Genomic DNA, 20,046 nt, shown 5'->3' on the forward strand with positions numbered 1-20,046 from the left:
TACCTCTTAATTGAACAAATATTTATTAAGTGCCAGTTTTAAGCCAAGCAGAGGGCTAAGGGCCAGATCAGACAAAAGATTGATGAGATATTGTCTCATTTGTGGAAATGTTTACTGTCTGCCAGGGAGATGAATAATGACACTGGAGCATAGTATTTGCAATAATAGAAATAGAGACCCTTCACAGAGAAGGAGCCCCAAGCATCAAGAAGGGACAATCTTTTCTGAGTGTAGGAGTGGGAGGATGTTTCTCAGTGGAAGTGACAATTGCCCTGGCTGTTGATGAGAGTAGGAATTTTCCAGACAGAGAAGACTGCCAGATTGAAGGAAGGGTATTGTCAGAGGCATGAACTAACATGATGCATGCTCAGCTGGAATGGAGGGTTTAAAGGGACAAATGAGAATGGAGGGCTGAGACCATTTGCCCCATTTTTTAAAATGGAAAATTTCACAAACATACAGATATAGAGAAAATGGTATAAAATCCACCTCCATGTGCTGATCATCCAGCTTCCACAATTATCAATTCAGTGGACAGTCTTGTTTATTTATATCCCTACCCACTGAACTCCCATCCCATTGTTTTTTTAGGACACAAAGTTTTCTTTAAATATTTCTTTTGGGGAGGGAACACGACACTTCTCAATTAAGAGAAGCATCATTTTTTTTAACAGTACAGAGTATATAAATTACATATATATATATATATATATATATATATATATACCAGATTATTATGACCACCCCATCAGTACAATGAAGTGAATTAGTTATGCAAATAATAATAATAATAAAACCTTGAGAGTATTTGCTTAGGAAGTTTTCAATATTCAGTATTTTTGGAAGTGTCAATGAAGTACTGATGGGGCGGTCATAATAATCTGGCCACTCAGTGTATATATATAAAATCGTGCCGTGGATTCACAGGGAGTGGGGGCCAGCAGCTCAGGCTCCTTTCCTCTGGTTCTCACATAGTGAGCTCCTCTGGGTGGAGCAGGCTGGCCCTTCAGTTGAACCCAAGTACCGTTCTCTTTGGCTTCCTTCTTTTTCTGATCATTTCCCTTCACACGTTTCAGGAAACTATCAGCTGTTAGAGTGCTTAATATGCTCAACACATACATCAATTCTCTTGGCAAGAATCTTGCCCTTGTTTGTTTACAATGCCCACTGCATGCTGGGAAACATTGTAGACTCACCCAGTTTTGCCAAGGGAACATTTGTAGACATCCCTTGAAGTCTACAATATCACGTTTCTTGTAGATTCAGATGAATGTGGCCAAAGAAACAACTCCATGTTTTCTAAAAGTGCCTCTCGCTGGTGCCTCTCCTCTTTCCCTTTGTATTGGTCATTTTGGAAATTATTGGAAGATGGTGGGTCTAGCCAAAAGGCCCATTCCATTATTTTGATGCAAATCCAAGACATTAAATCATTTCATTCATACATGCTTTAGTATTTTGAAAAGATAAAGTGTATCCTTGTATTTTCTTCTCGAAAAGGAGTCATAATATGCTCTAACACTGCAACTTCCCTATCTGACGACTGAACTGTGTCAGGATATATAGAGTCGCCTCCCTCTTTTAGGAAGCTACCTAGTGTTGCCTTTGTGACTATATGTTCCAATTATCTATAGGAACATAAGCACAGGTGACCCAATTCGTTTCATTTGGATATACCAATACAAACATCAGAGGGTACTTACTATTAATTAATATGGCCGAGCTTAACCAAAAACTAAGAAGAGAGAGAAAGACACAGGAGATAAACAATGCAAGAAATCACACAGGTTTATTTACCAGAGAGCTGATGGGTTTCAGTCCTTGGCAGGCCACCCGGAGACACTCGCCGACAGAGAAGACACACGGAGGTCGTCAAAAATACGCTGCAGCAATGAGCTCGGTCTCTTGACTCGAAGAGAGGCGCCTCCAGCAGTTTGGGCTCAGGCAGAGCAAGAATGGCAGTTTTGCAGTCCGGCAGTTTCCAGGGGGGAGGAGAGCATCCTGTCTGTGGAGGGCAGACAAGCGTCTGAACCTCAGCAGATTTGCTCTCCTTAAATCCTTGAAGCTGGGCGTCTTCAGTGTCTCATATCGGGTGCCATACACGGGTGCTGCCCTGTTATCTAGGTATACACTCAGGCGGGAAAGTTGTGACCATGTTCAAAGCTTATCAATCATACATACACCTTATTTTTGGAGTTGTTTACAAGTGTTGGTCTAAGAATAAAACGGGGTCTACTTATGCTAACTTATGCTAATACAAAGTGAGTCTACTTTATGCTAACTTATTGCTTATACAAAAATGGAGTTTACTTTATGCTAACTAAACTTATTACTATAACAGGCTTCTTCAGTGTCTCTGGCCAGTGTGTTCCAGTGGCCTTCTGGGCTTATCAGGATGCACACGCAGGAGGTTGCAAGTTTCTTATAAGGAGTTAACATGCTGGGAGTTATTGGTCAGGAGTTAGCTTGCAGGGCATTACAAGTTACTTATCAGGGTCTCACACACACACACACAAGTTAAGTTTCACTTCTAAGTAAAGTTTAAAATTCACTCTAATAAAGAAATGAAATTTGATTATACTATCTTATACTAACTAAACTTATTACTGTAACACTATACCACAGTTAACCTAGCTGGTCCCCAACTGAGGGACATTTAGGTTGTTCCCAATCTCTTCATATCAAAGCAAAGCTGAGAAGAATACCTTTGGACATACGTGTTTGTCTATTGAGGGGAATATCTACAGGTTAAATTCCTGGATGCAGAATTGCAAGGACTTTGTACATTTTGAATTCTGACAGGTGCTCCCTATTTGGCCTAAAAGATGCTTTGGGTGATAAGACAAGGATATTTTTTTCTGTCCAGGCTTGAGACATTCTGGAATCCTCTCTGCCCCTGCTCCATTTAATCAGTCATATGCTCTACCAACTCAACTCCCAGCCTGTCCATCTCCCTTCCTTCCTTCATCCCCACTGCTGTGGTCCTGGCTCAGGCCTGCATCCTCTATCATCAGGACAGCTGCAACTATCAACTCAACGTATTCGAATCCTAACACAGGGACGGAATCATTCTCTTGCTGAACCACTTCTGCTGGTGCCTCACCATGTACAATATTAAAAAAAAAACACACAATTTCTTAGCCTGCCTGCCTTTCAATGCTTTCCAGTTTGTCCCTAACTTCTCCCTCATTTTCATACACCTTAGATTTCACTGAACCCGGACCCTGGTGCCTTACTTGGGCCCCCACCTCTCTCTCTCTTTGTCTGATGTGGAAAATCTTGCTCAACTTTTAAGGTACATTGAAGCCCCACCGCCTCATCCACGCAGCATTGGGCCACTAGTTTAGGACCCACGTTGACTTGGATTCTAATCTTTTCTTTGGGGGGATGTCAATCCTCCTGAGATTCAGTTTTCGTCTGTTAAATAAAGACAAAAATACCAACCTTGTTGTGAGGATGATAGCAGGCATCAATAAAAGGTAATTCTGATCATTTCCGAGGTCACTGTGACCTTCTCACCGGAGTCCCTGCTTTCACCTGGCTGCATTAGCATGTGTTACCGCTAATTGTGGACAATACTGTCTTGAACCCTAGACTGCAAGCTCGCTGTGGGCAGGGCTCGTGATTCGCCTCTGGACGTCCCCAGGCCTGGCAGAGAGCCTACAAATAAGCGGAGACAGAGACAGAGATAAACGTGTCAAGAGAGGAAAGAGGCAGACGAGCGGAGAGGGGCTAGGCTAGGCTTCCGCTGGAATCTTGGCCCAGCGCCAGGGGCGGAGTCTGGGCCGGGGCGGGGCCTGGGGCGGGGGGGGGGCGCTCAGCTTGGGGGCGGAGTCTGGGCCTGGGGGCGGGTCCTCGGTCTGGGGGCGGGGCTTGGCGCGGGCCCCGCCTCGGTCCGTCGGTGAACGCGGTCCCCGGGCTCCGGCTGCGCGCGGCGCGGTGCGGGCGCTGCCTCCAGGCTCCTCGCAGCCGGCGGGTCCGGGTGCGGGCGCCGAGATGCGCCCCCTGCTCCTCCTGCTCCTGGTCTTCGTCGGCTGCACCTTCGCCTTGTACTTGCTGTCGACACAGCTGCCCCGCGCGCCGACACGGGGCTCCGCCGAGGACGCTGAAGGCAGGTGCGTGGCGGGGACCGGGGTTCGGGTCAGAGGAAGCGAGACAGTTTCGGGGATGGGGTCTGGGAATCTGAGACTCGGGTTCTGGGATCGGGGGCGACGGGGCCGGGATTTGGGGTTCCAGCACAGGCGATAGGGGTCTGGTCTCGGGCCGGCCGGCGGCTGGGACCTGCGCGCTGCGGGCCCCGCCGGTGCCGCGGGCTGGTGACTTGCGGAGAGAAACGCGGCACTTTCCCCGGCGGAGCCCGCTCGCGCCTCTGTTCACGCCGTGGCCTCGCCTGCCGTTCGCGTTCCCACCGCGTTCACACTCAGCCCTCACCCCCGTGCGCAGCCGACCCTCACCCGTTTGCACCCGCAGCCCCTTCACGACTGCTCTCAGCCTCCCACCTCACTTAGGTCCACCCTGGGGGCTGGAAGGCATTCGGCCTTCAGCCGAAACGTGGACTTTAGGTTATTCAGGGATTGATGATCGGGTCCGCCCTCTTCCTGACTGTCTCTACCTTTCCGTGTCTCATTGCCGCCCGGACGAGGCAGGAGGCGGTGTGATACCCGCCGGGCTGGTTTGTGGGAAGAGCTGCTGTTTGTAAATTTCGTGGGCGTACGCCTGGCACAGCCTTGCGTGTAGGATGTTCCTGATATTCGAATATTAGGACAGTTGTTTTCAGTTACTGCACCCTTTTGCTCTAGCTGAGAGGGCTTTGCTGTGGGTGTCAGATGCGCTAAGAGAAACATTTTTCTGAGGACGAGGAGGGTTTGCTAATAATTGATCATGGATGGATTCAAGGGTTGCTCAGGTGGCAGCCGCAAAGTAGCCTTTACTCTGTAACCCTTGTACAGGACTCAGAGTGCACCCTGGACCAGATAAAGATCAGGGTGAAAAGGCAGGCTCTTTGAAAGGATTGGTTTCCAGGCTGACGTATCATCAAGAAGGTTATGTTTATGGTGCAGGACAAATAGACGTTCCCAGGGAATCTTTAGTTGGCGTGTTACTGTCTGATAAAACAGTCCTTTTAACTAGTAACTCAGGAGCAGTGGGAAGATTGACTTGTCCTTGGCCTAAAGTTTGGGGAGGAGGGGGTGCTCCTTGAAAGGAAGGCATTTTAGGACGTTTAGTCTTTGCCTGGAAATTTATCCATTTGCTTCTTAAGAATAGACCGTAAAACCTGAGAGGTGAAAGGGAACTTAGTGATTATCCAACACTGAGCCTCCTTTTCAGATAAGGAAACCGAGCCGAGGGACTAGCCCAAGATCACACAGCTGGACAGCAGCAGAGTCCAGGTGCTGACCCATCTCCCTTGCTTCCACACCAGGGCTCTTCTGTCCGCTCTGCTGTGTTGTATCAGGTCACCCACCATCTGGAGCTCCCAGCATGTGTATATTCTCAGCAGACCAGAAGATGAGCACATTTATAAGACGACACATTGAGTAACTTTCATAGGTCCTGGGCTGATCTGGACTCACCGTTTCCATCTGCTTTTCCAAATCCCCAGGTCCCTGTGGTTCCCCTCCGACTTGGCTGAGCTGCGGGAGCTCTCCGAGGTCCTTCGAGACTACCGGAGGGAGCACCAGGCCTACGTGTTCCTGCTCTTCTGCAGTGCCTACCTCTACAAACAGTGCTTTGCCATCCCCGGCTCCAGCTTCCTGGTCAGTGCCCTGTCCTCCTTCTGTGCCTGTCAGGAAGCCTCCTTCTGTCTCTGTAGGGGGGTCCTTAGGCTGCAAATCACACAGTTCAGAGGACAGACTACCGTGACTACCCTGTTTGGACAGCTTCTCCTGGGGCAGGCACTGTCCTAGTTGTTTTACCTGCATGACCTTATTTAATGCTCCCAACAGCCTCATCGTGTGGGGAGAAGTTACGTTACTGTCCAAGGGGACAAGAGGAGGAGGGGGTAGGGCTGGGAGCTGCACCTGCTTCTGCTCAGCTCCAGGGCCTGCCTTTCCTCTCAGGTTTGCTGCCTTTGTTTCGGAGGCATCAAGAGCCATGGCGCTCTGTCCTTGGGAGACACACAGATGTACCCTGGGCTGGGTCAACTCTTCCTCCTCACAGCCCCCAGGATGTTCTGCATTTTGGCACTGCTTTTGACTTTTCAAAAAACAATCTGTTTTCGGGGGGCCCAAGTCCCTCTGATTGAGGCCACTCCCCCCCTCCCCCAATCTGTTTTTTGTCTCTGAGTTCCTGAGTTCCTTGAGGATAGGACCTGTTTCTTATTCTCAGCACTTGTATTCCTTTGCCTGACATAGGGAGGTGTCTTCGTAAGTGTTTAATGAACAAATGCAAGTTGTTTGTGGTGATGTTAGGCGATGGAGGATCGGGAAGTTTCTCTGATGTGGAGAGAACAAGTCATTCTGATTTTCCAGCCACAGTCTTAGTCCCGAGCTCGTTCTCCGGCTATCGGATGCTTCTCATCAGTTGCCATCTCAGTTTATACAGAAGACTCTGTGCTCTCCTCCCAGCAGCATTTTATATCTATAGGCATGGGGTTGGTTTGAATCCCAGCTATGCAACCTTGGGCAAGCCATTTAACCTCCCCTGCCCTGTTTCCTTGTCCATAAAACAGGATACTTCTATGTAACCCCTAGGGTTGTTGCGTGGGAAGAGTAGGTGTAGAGTGGCTGGCATGGTGATCGGGCCTGGCACGCAGTGGCACTCAAGCACTTGTTGAATGACTGAGTGATGGAGCAGGATAGCCTGCTTCTCTCTCTCCTGCCCCAGCCTCTTTTCGCTACTACAGGCTTAGGCTGGGTCTGCTTAAGCAGTTTCTTCGTTGGAAACTGGAAGGAAAACAAATGTGTCCATGCCAAGAGAGGCGGGGGAGGTGTGTGGAGTTTGGGTACCTGCCTTGCCACTTGAGCTGATCCCTCATTAGGGCAAAGAGCCAGCTGCCACCTGGATCTCGTCTGTGCCTAGTGTGATCTTGGGCACGATACTTAATCTCTCACCCATAGAATGGGGTAAGGATAGCATATGACACAGGGTCATAGTGAGGATTAAATAAGACATGTAGTCAAGCATAACACATGTACGTGCTCAGTAGACCCTCACCTCCTCACTTCCACATTCCCCTTTTACTTTTTAAAAAATATATATTTTTATTGATTTCAGAGAGGAAGGGAGACGGAGAGAGATAGAAACATCAATGATGAGAGAATCGTCAATTGGCTGCCTCTTGCATGCCCCCTACTGGAGATCGAGCCACCTGGGCCTGTGCCCTGATTGAGAATAGAACCCTGACCTCCCGGTTCATAGGCTGACGCTCAATCACTGAGCCATGCCAGCCAGGCCCCTTTTACTTTCTGTCTTGTATCCCACATTTGGCAGGATGATGTTAACCAACCAAATTACATTTAGGAAGTATCAGCTCACTTTATCATTTTTGTTAATCTAAGACTTTTTTGAGTGTCACCTAGATCTCTGGTCAACATGAACCACCCCCACCCACACCCCCCCTCCCACCAAGTATTAGCATACCACATAGAAACAAGACATTTTATATAGCTTGTGTGGTCTTACTGAGGAAAAATCCATTATTTGTGTTCATATAAAGGGGTAAAAATAACTTGTGAGTTTCAGTTCTGCCTTCTCGGAGCATCCGTGTTTGCAGGATGTACACGGCAGGCTGGGTGCTGTATACTCCTGTTTTGTCTTTTAATTCTTCCTGCCTTCTGAGGTCTTAATCCTCATCCCTGGTTTAAAGGTGAAGAGCACAAAGCCAGAGTTGTAGTTCTCAGCTCTTTCATCACTTTTCACTCACTTCTTTAAAATGGGAGTTGGGTTTGGGCCAGAAGGGTGGAGGGAACTCACGACTCGGCCTCCGGGACTGGTAGCTGCCAGATGTGCTGGTGGCTGAGGATTTGTTTTCTTTGCAGAACGTTTTAGCAGGTGCTTTGTTTGGGCCGTGGCTGGGGCTTCTGCTGTGCTGTGTGTTGACTTCGGTGGGTGCCACGTGCTGCTACCTGCTTTCCAGTATGTTTGGCAAACAACTGGTGGTCTCCTACTTTCCTGATAAAGTGGCCCTGCTGCAGAGCAAGGTAAGGGGCAGGGGTACGTCTGAGTGCTGGGCTCCCATAGTCACCTCAGGGACCTGGGGGCGGGGGTGAGGGGCAGGGATTTCCCACCGTGTTCCTCCGCCTGCTTCTGGGAGTCCTAGGGGTTCTTTTGGTGTCTCCAAGAGGCACAGACCTGAGATCAAATCCCAGCTCCATCATTAGCAGCTCTGGGACTTGAGGCAAATTCCTGACTTCTCTGAGCCTCAGGTACCTCTGTTTTAAAAACAAGGAAAACAGTCTCTACCCGGGGGGTTGTTGGGAGGTTTGGGGACAGAATATATAAAGTATCTAGAACAGTGCCTGGCACTAACAGATTTTCAACATCTGGAAATGCTTTCTGCTTCCTAATGGCCTTGTCTTCTTTGGCTACAGGTGGAGGAGAACAGAAACAGCTTGTTTTTTTTCTTACTGTTTTTGAGACTTTTCCCCATGACACCAAACTGGTTCTTGAACCTCTCATCCCCGATTCTGAACATCCCCATTGGGCAGTTCTTCTTCTCTGTGCTTATTGGTAAGAAGCTTTTGGAGTGAGTGAGTCTTCAGAGTTGTGCCTGCATCTGCATCTGAGGCCCATGAAGAGCATCTTCAGGTGTTCACTAAAATCCTGATGTCAAATCTACTCAGGCTTGAACAAGAAACCTCAGAAAAAGACTTTCAGAAAAAATTGGACTGTTCATCCTACAACTGTATTTAGTGCCTATGGTGTGCCAAGCTCTGTGCAAGACATTGGGTTAGAGGATAATGTATAAAGCACACGACTTGGCCCATGCTAGGTGCTCAGGAAATACTAGCAGGAGAAGCAGGGTTGGAAGGAAGGTATGTGGGCAGAAAAAAGGAACAAGAGCAGCGGACATCCTGTCTGGCTTTGGCTTTGGCCCCTGTTTAATTAAGATGTGCCTTAGGAAGAGCAGGTACCACTGGAGTTCCTTCCTGCCTCCTGACAGATGTGTGACCTCCAGCAGGCTGCTTTGCCTCCTTGGGCCCCATGGCCAGATGAGGGGCAAGAGCAGTGTTTCTCAATGTGTAGGCCATAGACCACCTTTATCAGAACGCTAACGTGCTAACACCCTATTAAGTCAGTGACTTATTTTCTCCTGGAAATAAACCATTTTCTTTAAGCTTAAGGCAAGGATTGCCTCGCTTAAACCTTCTTTAGAGTGTGGATGGAAAGAATACTCAGGGCTTCTAGGTCAAACAAAACAAATCTGTGGTTGAGCAGCTGCTATTAATAGGGGATTCTTGAGAGAAATTGAGATCTTAAAACGAAGCAAAATCAACCACAGTTAATTCTGGTCATATCAGCTTTCAGACAGAGTGCCTCAGTGCCTCGGGTAGCAGCCTGTAATTACCCAGGTGGCACAAAGGTCAGAAGGACTCTGGAGACCAGAGCTCCAGTCTCCCCTCTGACAAGCTGTGCAACCTTGAGTGGTCTGTGATCTTGAGATCTATGATCAGCTGTGGGAGAGGGCTGGTTCATCAGGGGGTCTCAAGCCAATCAGAGTGGAGAGGCTTTTAAACTGCAGGTTCCTGATGCTCTCTTAGACCCAGGTAACCAGAATCTCTGGGCTGGAGCCCTAGGATATGTTTTTGTTCACTTCACCAGGAGATTGTTGTCACCAGCCTGTCTAGCTGCCACTCACACTTTTGGGGTCCAATGAACTTGATCACCCCTTAGAAACAGTGTAGACCATGAAGAGAACACGGTGGTTTTTATGTTATGTGTACTGTAGGTCTCATCATGCTGGTGCTGCTCCTTACTTGGCTCTTGGCTGCTCAGAACCGAATTTGGGGCCCACCTCTAGCAAGTGGGTGATCCTTATGCATTTTTGTCCTAACTTTACTCCCTTATTTTTTTCTTCACTCATTGTGTTTTTCCTGTTAACATCTGTTTAATCTTATTGTAGTGTATGTATTTTTGTAAACCATCTCAAGCCCTTTTGTTAAATAAGGCAGGTGTATGTGGGAAGTGAAGAAAGGAGGGAGAAAGTAGAAAAGAAGGGAGAGGGTAATATGTTTAGGAGTTAAGAGCTGTGAATTCATGGTGACATTTCTGAACAGTTAATGTTCTTCTTTTTCCTTTTCTTCTTCCAGGTTTAATCCCCTACAACTTCATCTGTGTGCAGACAGGCTCCATCCTGTCAACCCTTACCTCTCTGGATGCTCTTTTCTCCTGGGAAACTGTCTTGAAGCTGCTGGCCATCGCTCTGGTGGCCTTAGTTCCTGGAACCCTCATAAAAAAGTTCAGTCAGAAAGACCTGCATTTGAATGAAACAAGCAATGCCAATCATCTAAACAGCAGAAAGGCCATGTGATCTGGATTGTTTTGGTTGTGTGTCCCTGGACTCTACTGCTTCTGTGTGTCATGGGTGTGGTCCTCTACAGCCCTTCCTTGTTTTTTAATTACCCTCAACGGGTGGCTTGGACAGTATTCATCCGGGCGCAGTGTCTCGTCATGAAGGACACTGTGCTGTAGAAGGTGAGTTACTTCAGGTTCTCAAAGCAGCCCTGGTTCAGTAGGACACTCTGTGAACTGGATAGCTGCTCAGAAAACCCTGGTTATATTTTATCGAGTAACAGGGAGCTCAGGATAGTCTTGTATTTATTTGCCTCTTGCCAAGCCCAGAGCTGCCTTGGGAGAGGATGCCGACTGTCCTTGTCCAGAGTGCCTCTTTTGCAAAGTGATAGGCTGTAGTGACAGGTGTTCCTTCTGTTCTTCTTTGCGGATGACCTACCTCTTCCATAAGCCAAGGGAAAGAAGCTGCTGAGAACGTCTGTGTACAGTTCAAGTGCACAGTGACTTCTGCGATGCGCTTTGTGTTCAGACACCCCGAGGTTGCCATGTATGTCAGGCTTCCTCTTGGTTGCAGACAGATGATTAAATATGAATCGAGCACACTCTGTATGCCATGGATACGCGCTGGAGAAACTCGCATCCCTCCGGACAGCGCAGGGCCCTTGACTCCCCTGAACCAAATGACCATCAGTACATTTTCTAATCTGTGCTTTCTGTGTGGGAGCCCCTTCTCCCTCCTGCTAGGAGAATGGGTGCAGTACCCCCAGATTTTGCCCTCTGAATGTTTCTCAATTTGTCATTTGCCAAGAATAACTGAGGAATAATGATATTTTTTTTTTAAAATATATTTTATTGACTTTTTACAGAGAGGAAGGGAGAGGGACAGAGAGCTAGAAACATCGATGAGAGAGAAACATCGACCAGCTGCCTCCTGCACATCTCCCACTGGGGATGTGCCCGCAACCAACGCACATGCCCCTGACCGGAATCGAACCCGGGACCCCTCAATCCGCAGGCCGACACTCCACCCACCGAGCCAAACCGGTTTCGGCGGAATAATGATATTTTATCTTTTAATTCTAAGAGGAAAACTTGGTTTGGGGTTTCTAGTGTGTGTTTGGATTGTCTGCAGCTGTCGTTGCTTCCTAGCGCAGCAGTACTGCATTGGCACAGCCCTGGTTTCATTCTTCCAAGGACAGAAGGAGCTTGGCTCCTAAACTGACCAGCTCTGGGACCCTGTACCCGACAGGAGTAACTCCTCATTTCTCACCAGATTGGTGCGCTTGTGCATTGTCTGCTGGGTTTTGGATTTGGGTTGGCCAAGAATCTTGCCAGGGCTTTAATCTAGGCCAGGGGTCCTCAAACTACGGCCCGAAGGCCACATGCAAATACAAATATTGTGTTTGTTTCCGTTTTGTTTTTTTACTTCAAAATAAGATATGTGCAGTGTGCATAGGAATTTGTACGTAGTTTTTTTTTTTAAACTATAGTCCGGCCCTCCAGCGGTCTGAGGGACAGTGAACTGGTCCCCTGTTTAAAAAAGTTTGAGGACCCCTGATCTAGGCCACCTGTTCTACATGAATTCTTGAGAATGAATTCCCAAGCATTGTTTTTTGGACTCGTATGATAAAGAAACAAAACAAAACAAAAACAGAAGAACTTAATTTTTAAAGATGTGTTGCTTTAAAAGAAGCTTGATAACAAGGGTTGGGGCGAAGAGGAGGCCGCCTGGACTTGGAAACCTGTGGCTTTTTGCTCCTGGAGTAGGGGAGGGAGGGAGGACCAGGACGCTGTCCCACTTTGTCCTTTACCAGGACCCTCTCTCCCTCATCCCCCATGATTTTGCAACAATGTGCCTTATCGGCTGTGAGTTTACAGGCAAAGCAAGCTCCCAAATAAAGGCTATAAATGCTCTGTGTGGTATGTGTTTGTACATGTTGCTAACTTTCAATTTCCCTCGCCAGTGGGAGACAGGATTGGCTCAGAATCAGTCCAAAACGGTGTTCCAGCTCTCCACTCTCGGGCCTTTTACCAACATTGTTTTTTAGAAGCCACACTCTCATTTTCACCGTTCCCCTCTCTCTGCTCACTTGATAGTGGGGTAACTAGTAACACTTACTGACTATAAGGTGGGCAGCAGGGAAACCAGAGGGATGAAGCAGAGTGCCTGTCTAGGCGATGACAGACTAACCAAGAAGAGACTATAACAAAGCAGCGGTGCTCTCTTCCTTCTGTGATGTGTCCAACAAGAGCCACAGAGACTGGCTTTGCCATCAGTTGCTTTTCCTGGCTGCAGGAAACCCAGTCGTGTGACATCCTCCTTTGCCCAAGTTCTGACATGCTGAGATTTGTGAAGGTGGCTCTCAGGAGACAACCAGTACCTTTAGGAAAAGACGACCAAAAAACAGCGAAGTACACTTTTTGTTTAATTCCGTGCATTTGTTTGCTTTGATAGTCGCTCTTGTTCCCATTGCTATACAATTGTTTGGTGCAAAGCGAGCTGGCATCAAACCAACAAGGTGTAGAGGAACTAACAGGACTGCAACCACAAGGAAACAGATGAGGGGGTTCATTTTGAGACCTGACCACAAAAAAGAAGTTAATTTGCTCCAAACTGATAGGGAACTCAGATTATTGCAATAAAGAATCGAAGTGAGTCTTCCCACTTCCAGAGTCAGAAGAGCCCTCTGGGTGACATAGTCAGTAAGGGATGTCTTCCTAATAGCATGTGCACTCTGATTGGGGTTCCCTCCTCCAGGCAACCATTGGAGGACCCTGCCTGCTTGGCCACTGGGCAGCAGCCAGGAACCAGCATTCCCTGGTGCTGTGAAGTGGCTGGAGAGTAGGTCTGTGATTCTGCCAGGAGTTTCCTTACAGTGGCCTTGCCATCGTGTGAAATCCTGCCATCATGCTCTGGTCATGTTGACAGTTAGTCAAAGCCCTAACTTCTTTGGGGTAACCCTCTTTCTCAGAGAAGTGATTGCAGAGCTCCCCTCTTCTGCCACCTGTCCCAGAGAAGTGTTCCAGTTTCCACAGGGGTCCTCTACTCAGCAGTCTAGTTCACTCAGTTTGAATAGGTGCTTGCACTATTGGCTGTAACATGCAAACAAGCAGACTAATGTGATTCTTGTGTGCTAGTCTGTTGGTAACATTGGTGGTGTGAATATACTAGGACATTTATTCTATGAAATCTGCAAGGAAGGAAAATCTTGCGACCTGGAAAGGCACTAAATTCAAGTCAAGGTCACATTGTTTTGATACTTTAGTAACTGGGATTTAACATATTAAGTGTGTATAGAAGGTGAGGGAGGAACATGCTTATTTAACACAATGAAATAAAGTGAGTGAAGAGACACATTTTGGAATTCAATTTGTCAGCAATTGAGGATGATTCAATTGGAATTGTAGTCCCAAAGGGCAGGGGTGGAGGCAGGTGGCCTTTTCCAGCCGATGGTGCTGCCCCCTGAGACCCATAGGGTGGGGTCCATAAGGAGAACACTGGTGTGACCTGTCATTTTCCCGTCGGGGCTAACGCCAGATCTCAAACCACTGTTAGGAAACTAATTATGAGCTTAGAGCCGGGATGGTAAACATCTCTCCCTGCACAGCCGTTCTAACAAGTGGTAGTTGTTCCCCGTGCTGTGTTGTAAGAGGCTCTGAACATGGTGAGCAGTGAATAATGTTGGTCTTGGGTGTTTAGAGTATAGATTGTAGGTGGTGGTATTTTGGTTTCTGGCTTAGTGGCAAAACAAAATAGCGCACTACTGCAGAGCAGAGTGGGAATTCCTAGGTTTCCAAGTATTATGTTCCATTTTGGAGAATTCAGTTCCAGGAACTTCAAGCAGGAACATTTTAAGGGGAAACAAATGAGACATAAGGGGACAGGGGAACAAGAGTAAATTACTTGATCAATAAGAATGCACTTACACTGAAAGGATGTCAGTGCTCCACAGTGGGCGGGCTTTTAAAATTGCTTGGTACCAGGAAAACCCCAAACCATAAAATCCATTATTTAGGGCAAGAGGGAAATTTAGCACAAAGAATCCCTGAAATGGATGTCTAGTACTAAAAATATCCTTAACTCTTGAAGAATGGATTTGTTGATACTGAACTTTTAAAATATCTGAACTTCAAGTAGGCCATTCCAGATCATCTTACAACAGAGCTAGCGACTTCTTTTTTCTGAGTAGGTGCTCCCCACATCCTCCAAATAGATCTAAATTTTAAAGCCTATTATAATTTCAACGTGGATGCAGGCTTCTTAGTTTCTCTGCTAAGCAACTTATTTATTTATTTGTTTGTTTATTTATTTATAACTCTCCAGCCAGGTTTATTTAAAAAAAATTCTTTCCCCCCCCCTTAAACTCCACATTCTTAGTTTTTCAGGAAGAGAGAGAAGTTTGCAGCAATGACATCAACTCAGCATCATCTGGCTGCTCCTGATTCTACAGGACTAAAACCATTCTCAGGAGTCCTGCCCACCAGCCAGTGAGGACAAGACTTCTTCAGGTGTGGTCCAGCTCAAGGACATCTGACCCACCCTGACAAAGAGGCTTGCTTGCACGGTCTGACAAAGCACAAAACATTGAACAGGTAGCCTGGGACTCCCAGGCCTTGTAAAGAGCTTCATTAGTGCCGTTCAGGTAACTGAACCAAGCGCATCTTCCCTGACACTCGCTGCTATGCACTAGCCTCTACTTCCACAAACCTGTCAATGTGCAAAGGTTCAACATGCGGGGGATGGAGCAAAGTGTGGCTGGGCAGCCTTGAAAACACACCTTTTACCAGCATTGAGAAAAGAGAAATGGTGGGGAGTGGGGTTCCCTGAAGACAATAAGATGACCTTTCCCTAGCTCCCCTCCTAGCACCTGCCTCAAGCAGTGTCCTCCTGTGACAGGGCACTAAGGAGGCTAAAGGTTAACACGGCTACCAATCCCTGCCCCTTCTGGAACGTGAGAAAAGCTTCCTAGAGCTTTACATGTGTAGCTGCAAAATGCTAGTGGCACTAGGACGGCTTAACCTATACGTTTCTGTTCTAGAGCTGAGTAGACTGTGAACCTTAGTTTGTAAGAAACAAGTATGCATGACAAGAGGGCTCACCTTCTGCCATGGGCCCCTTCCCAGCCGAGCCTCAGGTTCTGTGGAGACTGGAACCTGCAGTACCTGGTGCCACACCCCCAAATGCACCCTTTGCCCTACGCAGCCAGCACTCCATCAGCCTTGTTTTTAACCAAAATACCTCAACATCTGCTAAGCAATTTGAAGAGGAATTGTTATTCAGAAGACATGATCTAGAAATAGATGGAAATCAGAAACAAATGCCCATCTGCAACCCAAATTAAAACGCATTATCTTGCAGTCAAAAACAGATGCTAAATGAATGTGGACATTCATCCTAAGGGGGTTAAACTTTCGATCAACAATGAAGCTTGAAATCACAGTCCTGTGAGGTTCATAGTCATTAGGCCTGAAGAATTAGTTTTTAAATTTCCTGAGCTCTTGATTCAATGCTCTTCAGAAGAGTTCTCAAACACACCAACTCAAAATTGTCCTGGGACCTCAGGCAGGCAATAAGGGGCAAGGCTGGGATAGAGAAGGCAGTTCTCTTTCTGACCTAAAGACACTGTTCTCTGAAGCCCCTAGTCTAGTGGTTCTCAACCTTCCTAATGCCGCGACCCTTTAATACAGTTCCTCATGTTGTGGTGACCCCAAATTTCATTGTTACAAATTGAACATAATTAAAGCATAGTGGTTAATCACAAAAACAATATGTAATTATATATGTGTTTTCCGATGGTCTTAGGCAACCCTTGTGAAAGGGTTGCTCAACCCCCAAAGGGGTCGTGACCCACAGGTTGAGAACCGCTGCCCTAGTCACTTCTACTGAAAATTAAATATAATGTTTAATGTGGAACTTTATTAAACTCCTGACCATACAGTGAATGACTGAAGATTCCATGCTTTATATGACCCTAACATGCTCATACAGTTATCCCAGATAGGTATATGGCACTGTAATGACAGACAGTCAAGATGGGAAATCAGGAAATTTATTAAGAATATGAGGTGTCAGCTCTAACCGGTTTGGCTCAGTGGATAGAGCATCGGCCTGCGGACTGAAAGGTCCCAGGTTCAATTCTGGTCAAGGGCATGTACCTTGGTTGTGGGCACGTCCCCAGTAGGGGGTGTGCAGGAGGCAGCTGATCGATGTTTCTCTCTCATTGATGTTTTTAACTTTCTATCCCTCTCCCTTCCTCTCTGTAAAAAAATCAATAAAATATATATTTTTTTAAAAAAGAATATGAGGTGTCAGGTGGGGGTTTCCTAGGAAGATCGTGACTGGGAGATATAAGACAGACATTGACCGTCATGTTTCTCTTTTGCCACCACAGGTGGGCAAGAACCAGACCAGCTGAAGTGTCAGTGTTTTATGTTGGACAGAAAGCGGACAGAGTTGTAGCTTATCTTTTCCCAGAAGTAATGACCCAGAGAGATTCATAGTATAGTGTGGTCTGAAGTCAGAGGATGCAAAATAGGGCTCTTCAAGGTAGTACTTTTCCAGCCCTAAGAGCCGCTAAGTGACCAAGCCTTTCTAGAATTTCTTTAGTCTTGTTATAGGATGACATCACAGCTAGGTATTTTATGTCATGATATATATATATTAGTTTTTCTGCTACTCCCAACTAGGAGAAAGCAGGTTAGTTTTGTGGGATCTTGCAGGAACAAGATGACAAACTATGCTACCAGTTCTTGGAACTCTTTAACCTATGGGCCCCATGCAGAAATTCTCTATGTCTGTGCCTCTTAGGGAATTAAATAATTCTCTTTTTGCTTCTAGTGTAGTCTCATGATTTTATTTAAGAAACTTGAGAAAGATTACAGCCTTTGAACTATTTGTCCATCCACTCAGTCATCTGCCCACCCAGGAGCTTCCACGATCAAGTCAAAGTCACCATGTGCCCACTGGGCTCCAGGGCAGAGCACACATCCTCAGATGATTGTTGCACACAGAAAATGAGGGAATGCACCTCAGATGAATACTGGAGAGCTCCCAAGTGGCAGTCTCATTTTCATTCCTTCATAAAAATCATAAAAATTCACGATAATTCATGGTTAGCGATAAACACAATCATTGTGCTACACTGTAAACCACACCTTCTGATCGACAGAAAATGAGAATGACAATAATTATTATAAAATAAAATAACAATGATAATAATGCCATAACTTAAGATCTTTCATGTAGTCCAGCTACAGAATGTATACAAAATGGAATAATTTAATGCAAACAATACTGTTCTCTGTATAAGTTAGACATTTTCCTTCATCTTACTTAAGAGCTATAAATTAAAAGACAGTAAATTTTAAATTAATACCTCAACATAAATTGTAAACAAATGAGGGAACAGACAAGCAAAAGGAACTGCTCTCAATTCCCTCCTGCCTTTCCTTTTTGGCTGATGCAATCGGTGAAACCCAGCAGAGGGCAACATTTCCACCTGCACTGGAATGGTTTAATGCCAATATGTGTAAGTCTTTCCTAACGTCCAACACGATGCCGTGTCTAAGACTCTAGCCATCGCCTTCAGATTCTGAGCCTAGAGACATTGTTTGACAGTAATCTATCTTGGAGACAGAGACAGGAACGAGGCCGATATCTGTTTTTATATAAAATTCGACATAAAAATTGGCTTACAGCTGAGGTACCATGATGTACCTTGGCATGCTTTTCAGAGCCCATGACCCTGGATAGGAAGGACCTCATGCTTTGGAAAAGGCAAAATCTTCCCAATTGCTGCTCAGCATCAGTTGTTCTTTGCACAAATTCCCAAATCCAATGATTTAAAATTGTGTTGATCCGAAGAAAAGTAAAATACCTTTCACAAACAGCTTTGAACAAAAATGCTATTGTGCTGGGATATTGTGGTGGGGGGTGTCTTTTGCAACTTGCTTATTTTGCCTTTATTCTGATAGTGGAAGCCAGTCACTAAAGCTTACAGGATAGAATGAGTTAATAAGTAAAAACAAGGGAATGGTTTGTGATTGGACATTGGACAGACTCACACACACCCTAGCTGCCTTCAAAGTCTGTTCTCCTATTTGAATCAATATGACTCTAGTAGACAAGCAACCTGGTTCCACAGAGGGCTAGCTCCACCTTCTGGACGAGCGGAACTGAGAGGTTCTGACAACGTACTTTTACAAATTCCACGTTTGCTTTTCTAACACTGTGGTCAGTTTCCTTTTTCTCTTATCCTTCTCTTCTTCTCAGCCCTCCCCTTTTTCCTAAAGGAAGTGGTCACCAGGTGGAAAGGAAATGGCTATGAGGAAATGGCACGTTGGTCAAGGTCACACATTTGTCAAGGTAATGGCAATGACAGCATTTAAAAGGTAAATGTTTGTCAAGGAAGATTCGACTCTATCCATAAGTCTCACAACTAAATGCTGCTTAAAATAAATAAAAATGAAACCAGTTTTCACATATACAGTTTTTTTTTCCTCCCAGAGGAAGCACATGCCCTCAAAGACCTTGGGTGCAAGTATCTGGTTACCAAACTTTTCTAGATAATTTTCATCACCCAAAGGATAAGCTGGTTGAACTTAAATGTGGTCTGTTCACAAGTTACCCGGAATTGCTTTTCTTTTGCTGTCCTTTGTTTTCTAAAATGCTCAACATGTCTTGCTCTGGCTCTTCTTCAGTCACTTATGGTCAAAAGAACTGGTCCCCTGTTCAAGTAGCAATAATAATACCTCTTGGCCCCACAAATTACCAAGAATGTTGCTTCTAAATTCCACTTCTTGCTTCCTTTCTCTCTCTTTTTTTTTTTTGCAAGAAATTATTGTCTCTCTCTCTATCATATATAGTTCAATCTTTACAGTACAAAGTGTTAAAATGTCAAACAAAAATAAATATCAATGTTACAGTAGCTAGAATATTCAATAAAATAGATCCCTGCCATTCTTGATTGAAATGTTCAGTGAGACTTAGTTTCATTTGGATATTTTTTTTCCAGAGATTTGCGAAGTCTCATGTTCCTGTTATTGCAGCTTATTTCTAGGGGTAAGAAAGATGGGGCAGCTCTCTTCCCAGACAAAAAGGCAGGGGGAGAGCGGGAGGAATCGGGGTGGGGCGGATCTGAAACATCAGTATTGTCACGTCATCTTCAGGATGGGTGCCCTCTCATTACCAAGTAGCAGAGCTGTAGTGTTTATTGGTCCTCACTGTGGCATCAGAACACTCCCCATCTGAAGAGTCACAGTCCGATTCTTCAAACTGCATAGGATTCTACAAAGTCAAGACAAAATAAAACCTTAGTTCGTGTTTGCAACCACTCAGTAAACATATATGGAACACCTCCCACATGACAGGCTTTGGGCTACAAAGATGAGACTAGGTCCTGTCCTGGTGGGGCTTACGGAAAAAGAAGACATGTAAAGATGATGTTCATGACAATGATTATGACCATGATAACAGTACCACCACAACCACACTGTACAGCGTCTACTATGTTCCAGGCACGGCACACTCCTTGTCAGAGAGCCCATTATTAATCCATTTAATCCTTACAACAGCCCCATGAGATAGATGCTGTTACC

General features: G+C 45.9%; 2 protein-coding genes across 7 annotated transcripts in view; one reads left to right on the top strand and one right to left on the bottom strand.

The window, feature by feature from the left end:
• The first annotated feature begins 3,939 nt into the window (after positions 1 to 3,939).
• On the top strand, positions 3,940 to 17,271 carry TMEM41A (transmembrane protein 41A). Of its 3 annotated transcripts, none has more exons than XR_011470324.1 (6): positions 3,940 to 4,112; positions 5,600 to 5,753; positions 7,977 to 8,138; positions 8,529 to 8,667; positions 10,248 to 10,632; positions 14,828 to 17,271. XR_011470324.1 is itself a non-coding variant. In XM_070406652.1 (5 exons), exons 1-5 carry the CDS (start codon positions 3,994 to 3,996, stop codon positions 10,466 to 10,468), a joined length of 795 nt encoding a protein of 264 aa, XP_070262753.1. In that variant the 5' UTR covers positions 3,940 to 3,993; the 3' UTR covers positions 10,469 to 12,363. The 3 variants fall into 3 exon arrangements, 1 of the variants encoding a protein (XP_070262753.1); XR_011470325.1 differs by lacking the exon at positions 14,828 to 17,271 and adding an exon at positions 12,414 to 14,238; XM_070406652.1 differs by lacking the exon at positions 14,828 to 17,271 and having other exon boundaries at positions 10,248 to 12,363.
• The window catches only part of MAP3K13 (mitogen-activated protein kinase kinase kinase 13), a 158,258-nt gene continuing 155,257 nt past the window's right edge, over positions 17,046 to 20,046 (bottom strand). For all 4 annotated transcript variants that reach the window (XM_070406647.1, XM_070406650.1, XM_070406648.1 and 1 more), the window contains one exon: positions 17,046 to 19,735. In XM_070406647.1, coding sequence (XP_070262748.1) covers positions 19,634 to 19,735 — 102 coding nt within the window. In that variant the 3' untranslated portion in view covers positions 17,046 to 19,633. The remainder of the gene's footprint in view (positions 19,736 to 20,046) is intronic.

Source organism: Myotis yumanensis, unplaced genomic scaffold (assembly GCF_028538775.1).
Source record: "Myotis yumanensis isolate MYYU_CA2020_CCGP unplaced genomic scaffold, mMyoYum1.0.hap1 SCAF_2, whole genome shotgun sequence".
NCBI lineage: Eukaryota > Metazoa > Chordata > Mammalia > Chiroptera > Vespertilionidae > Myotis > Myotis yumanensis.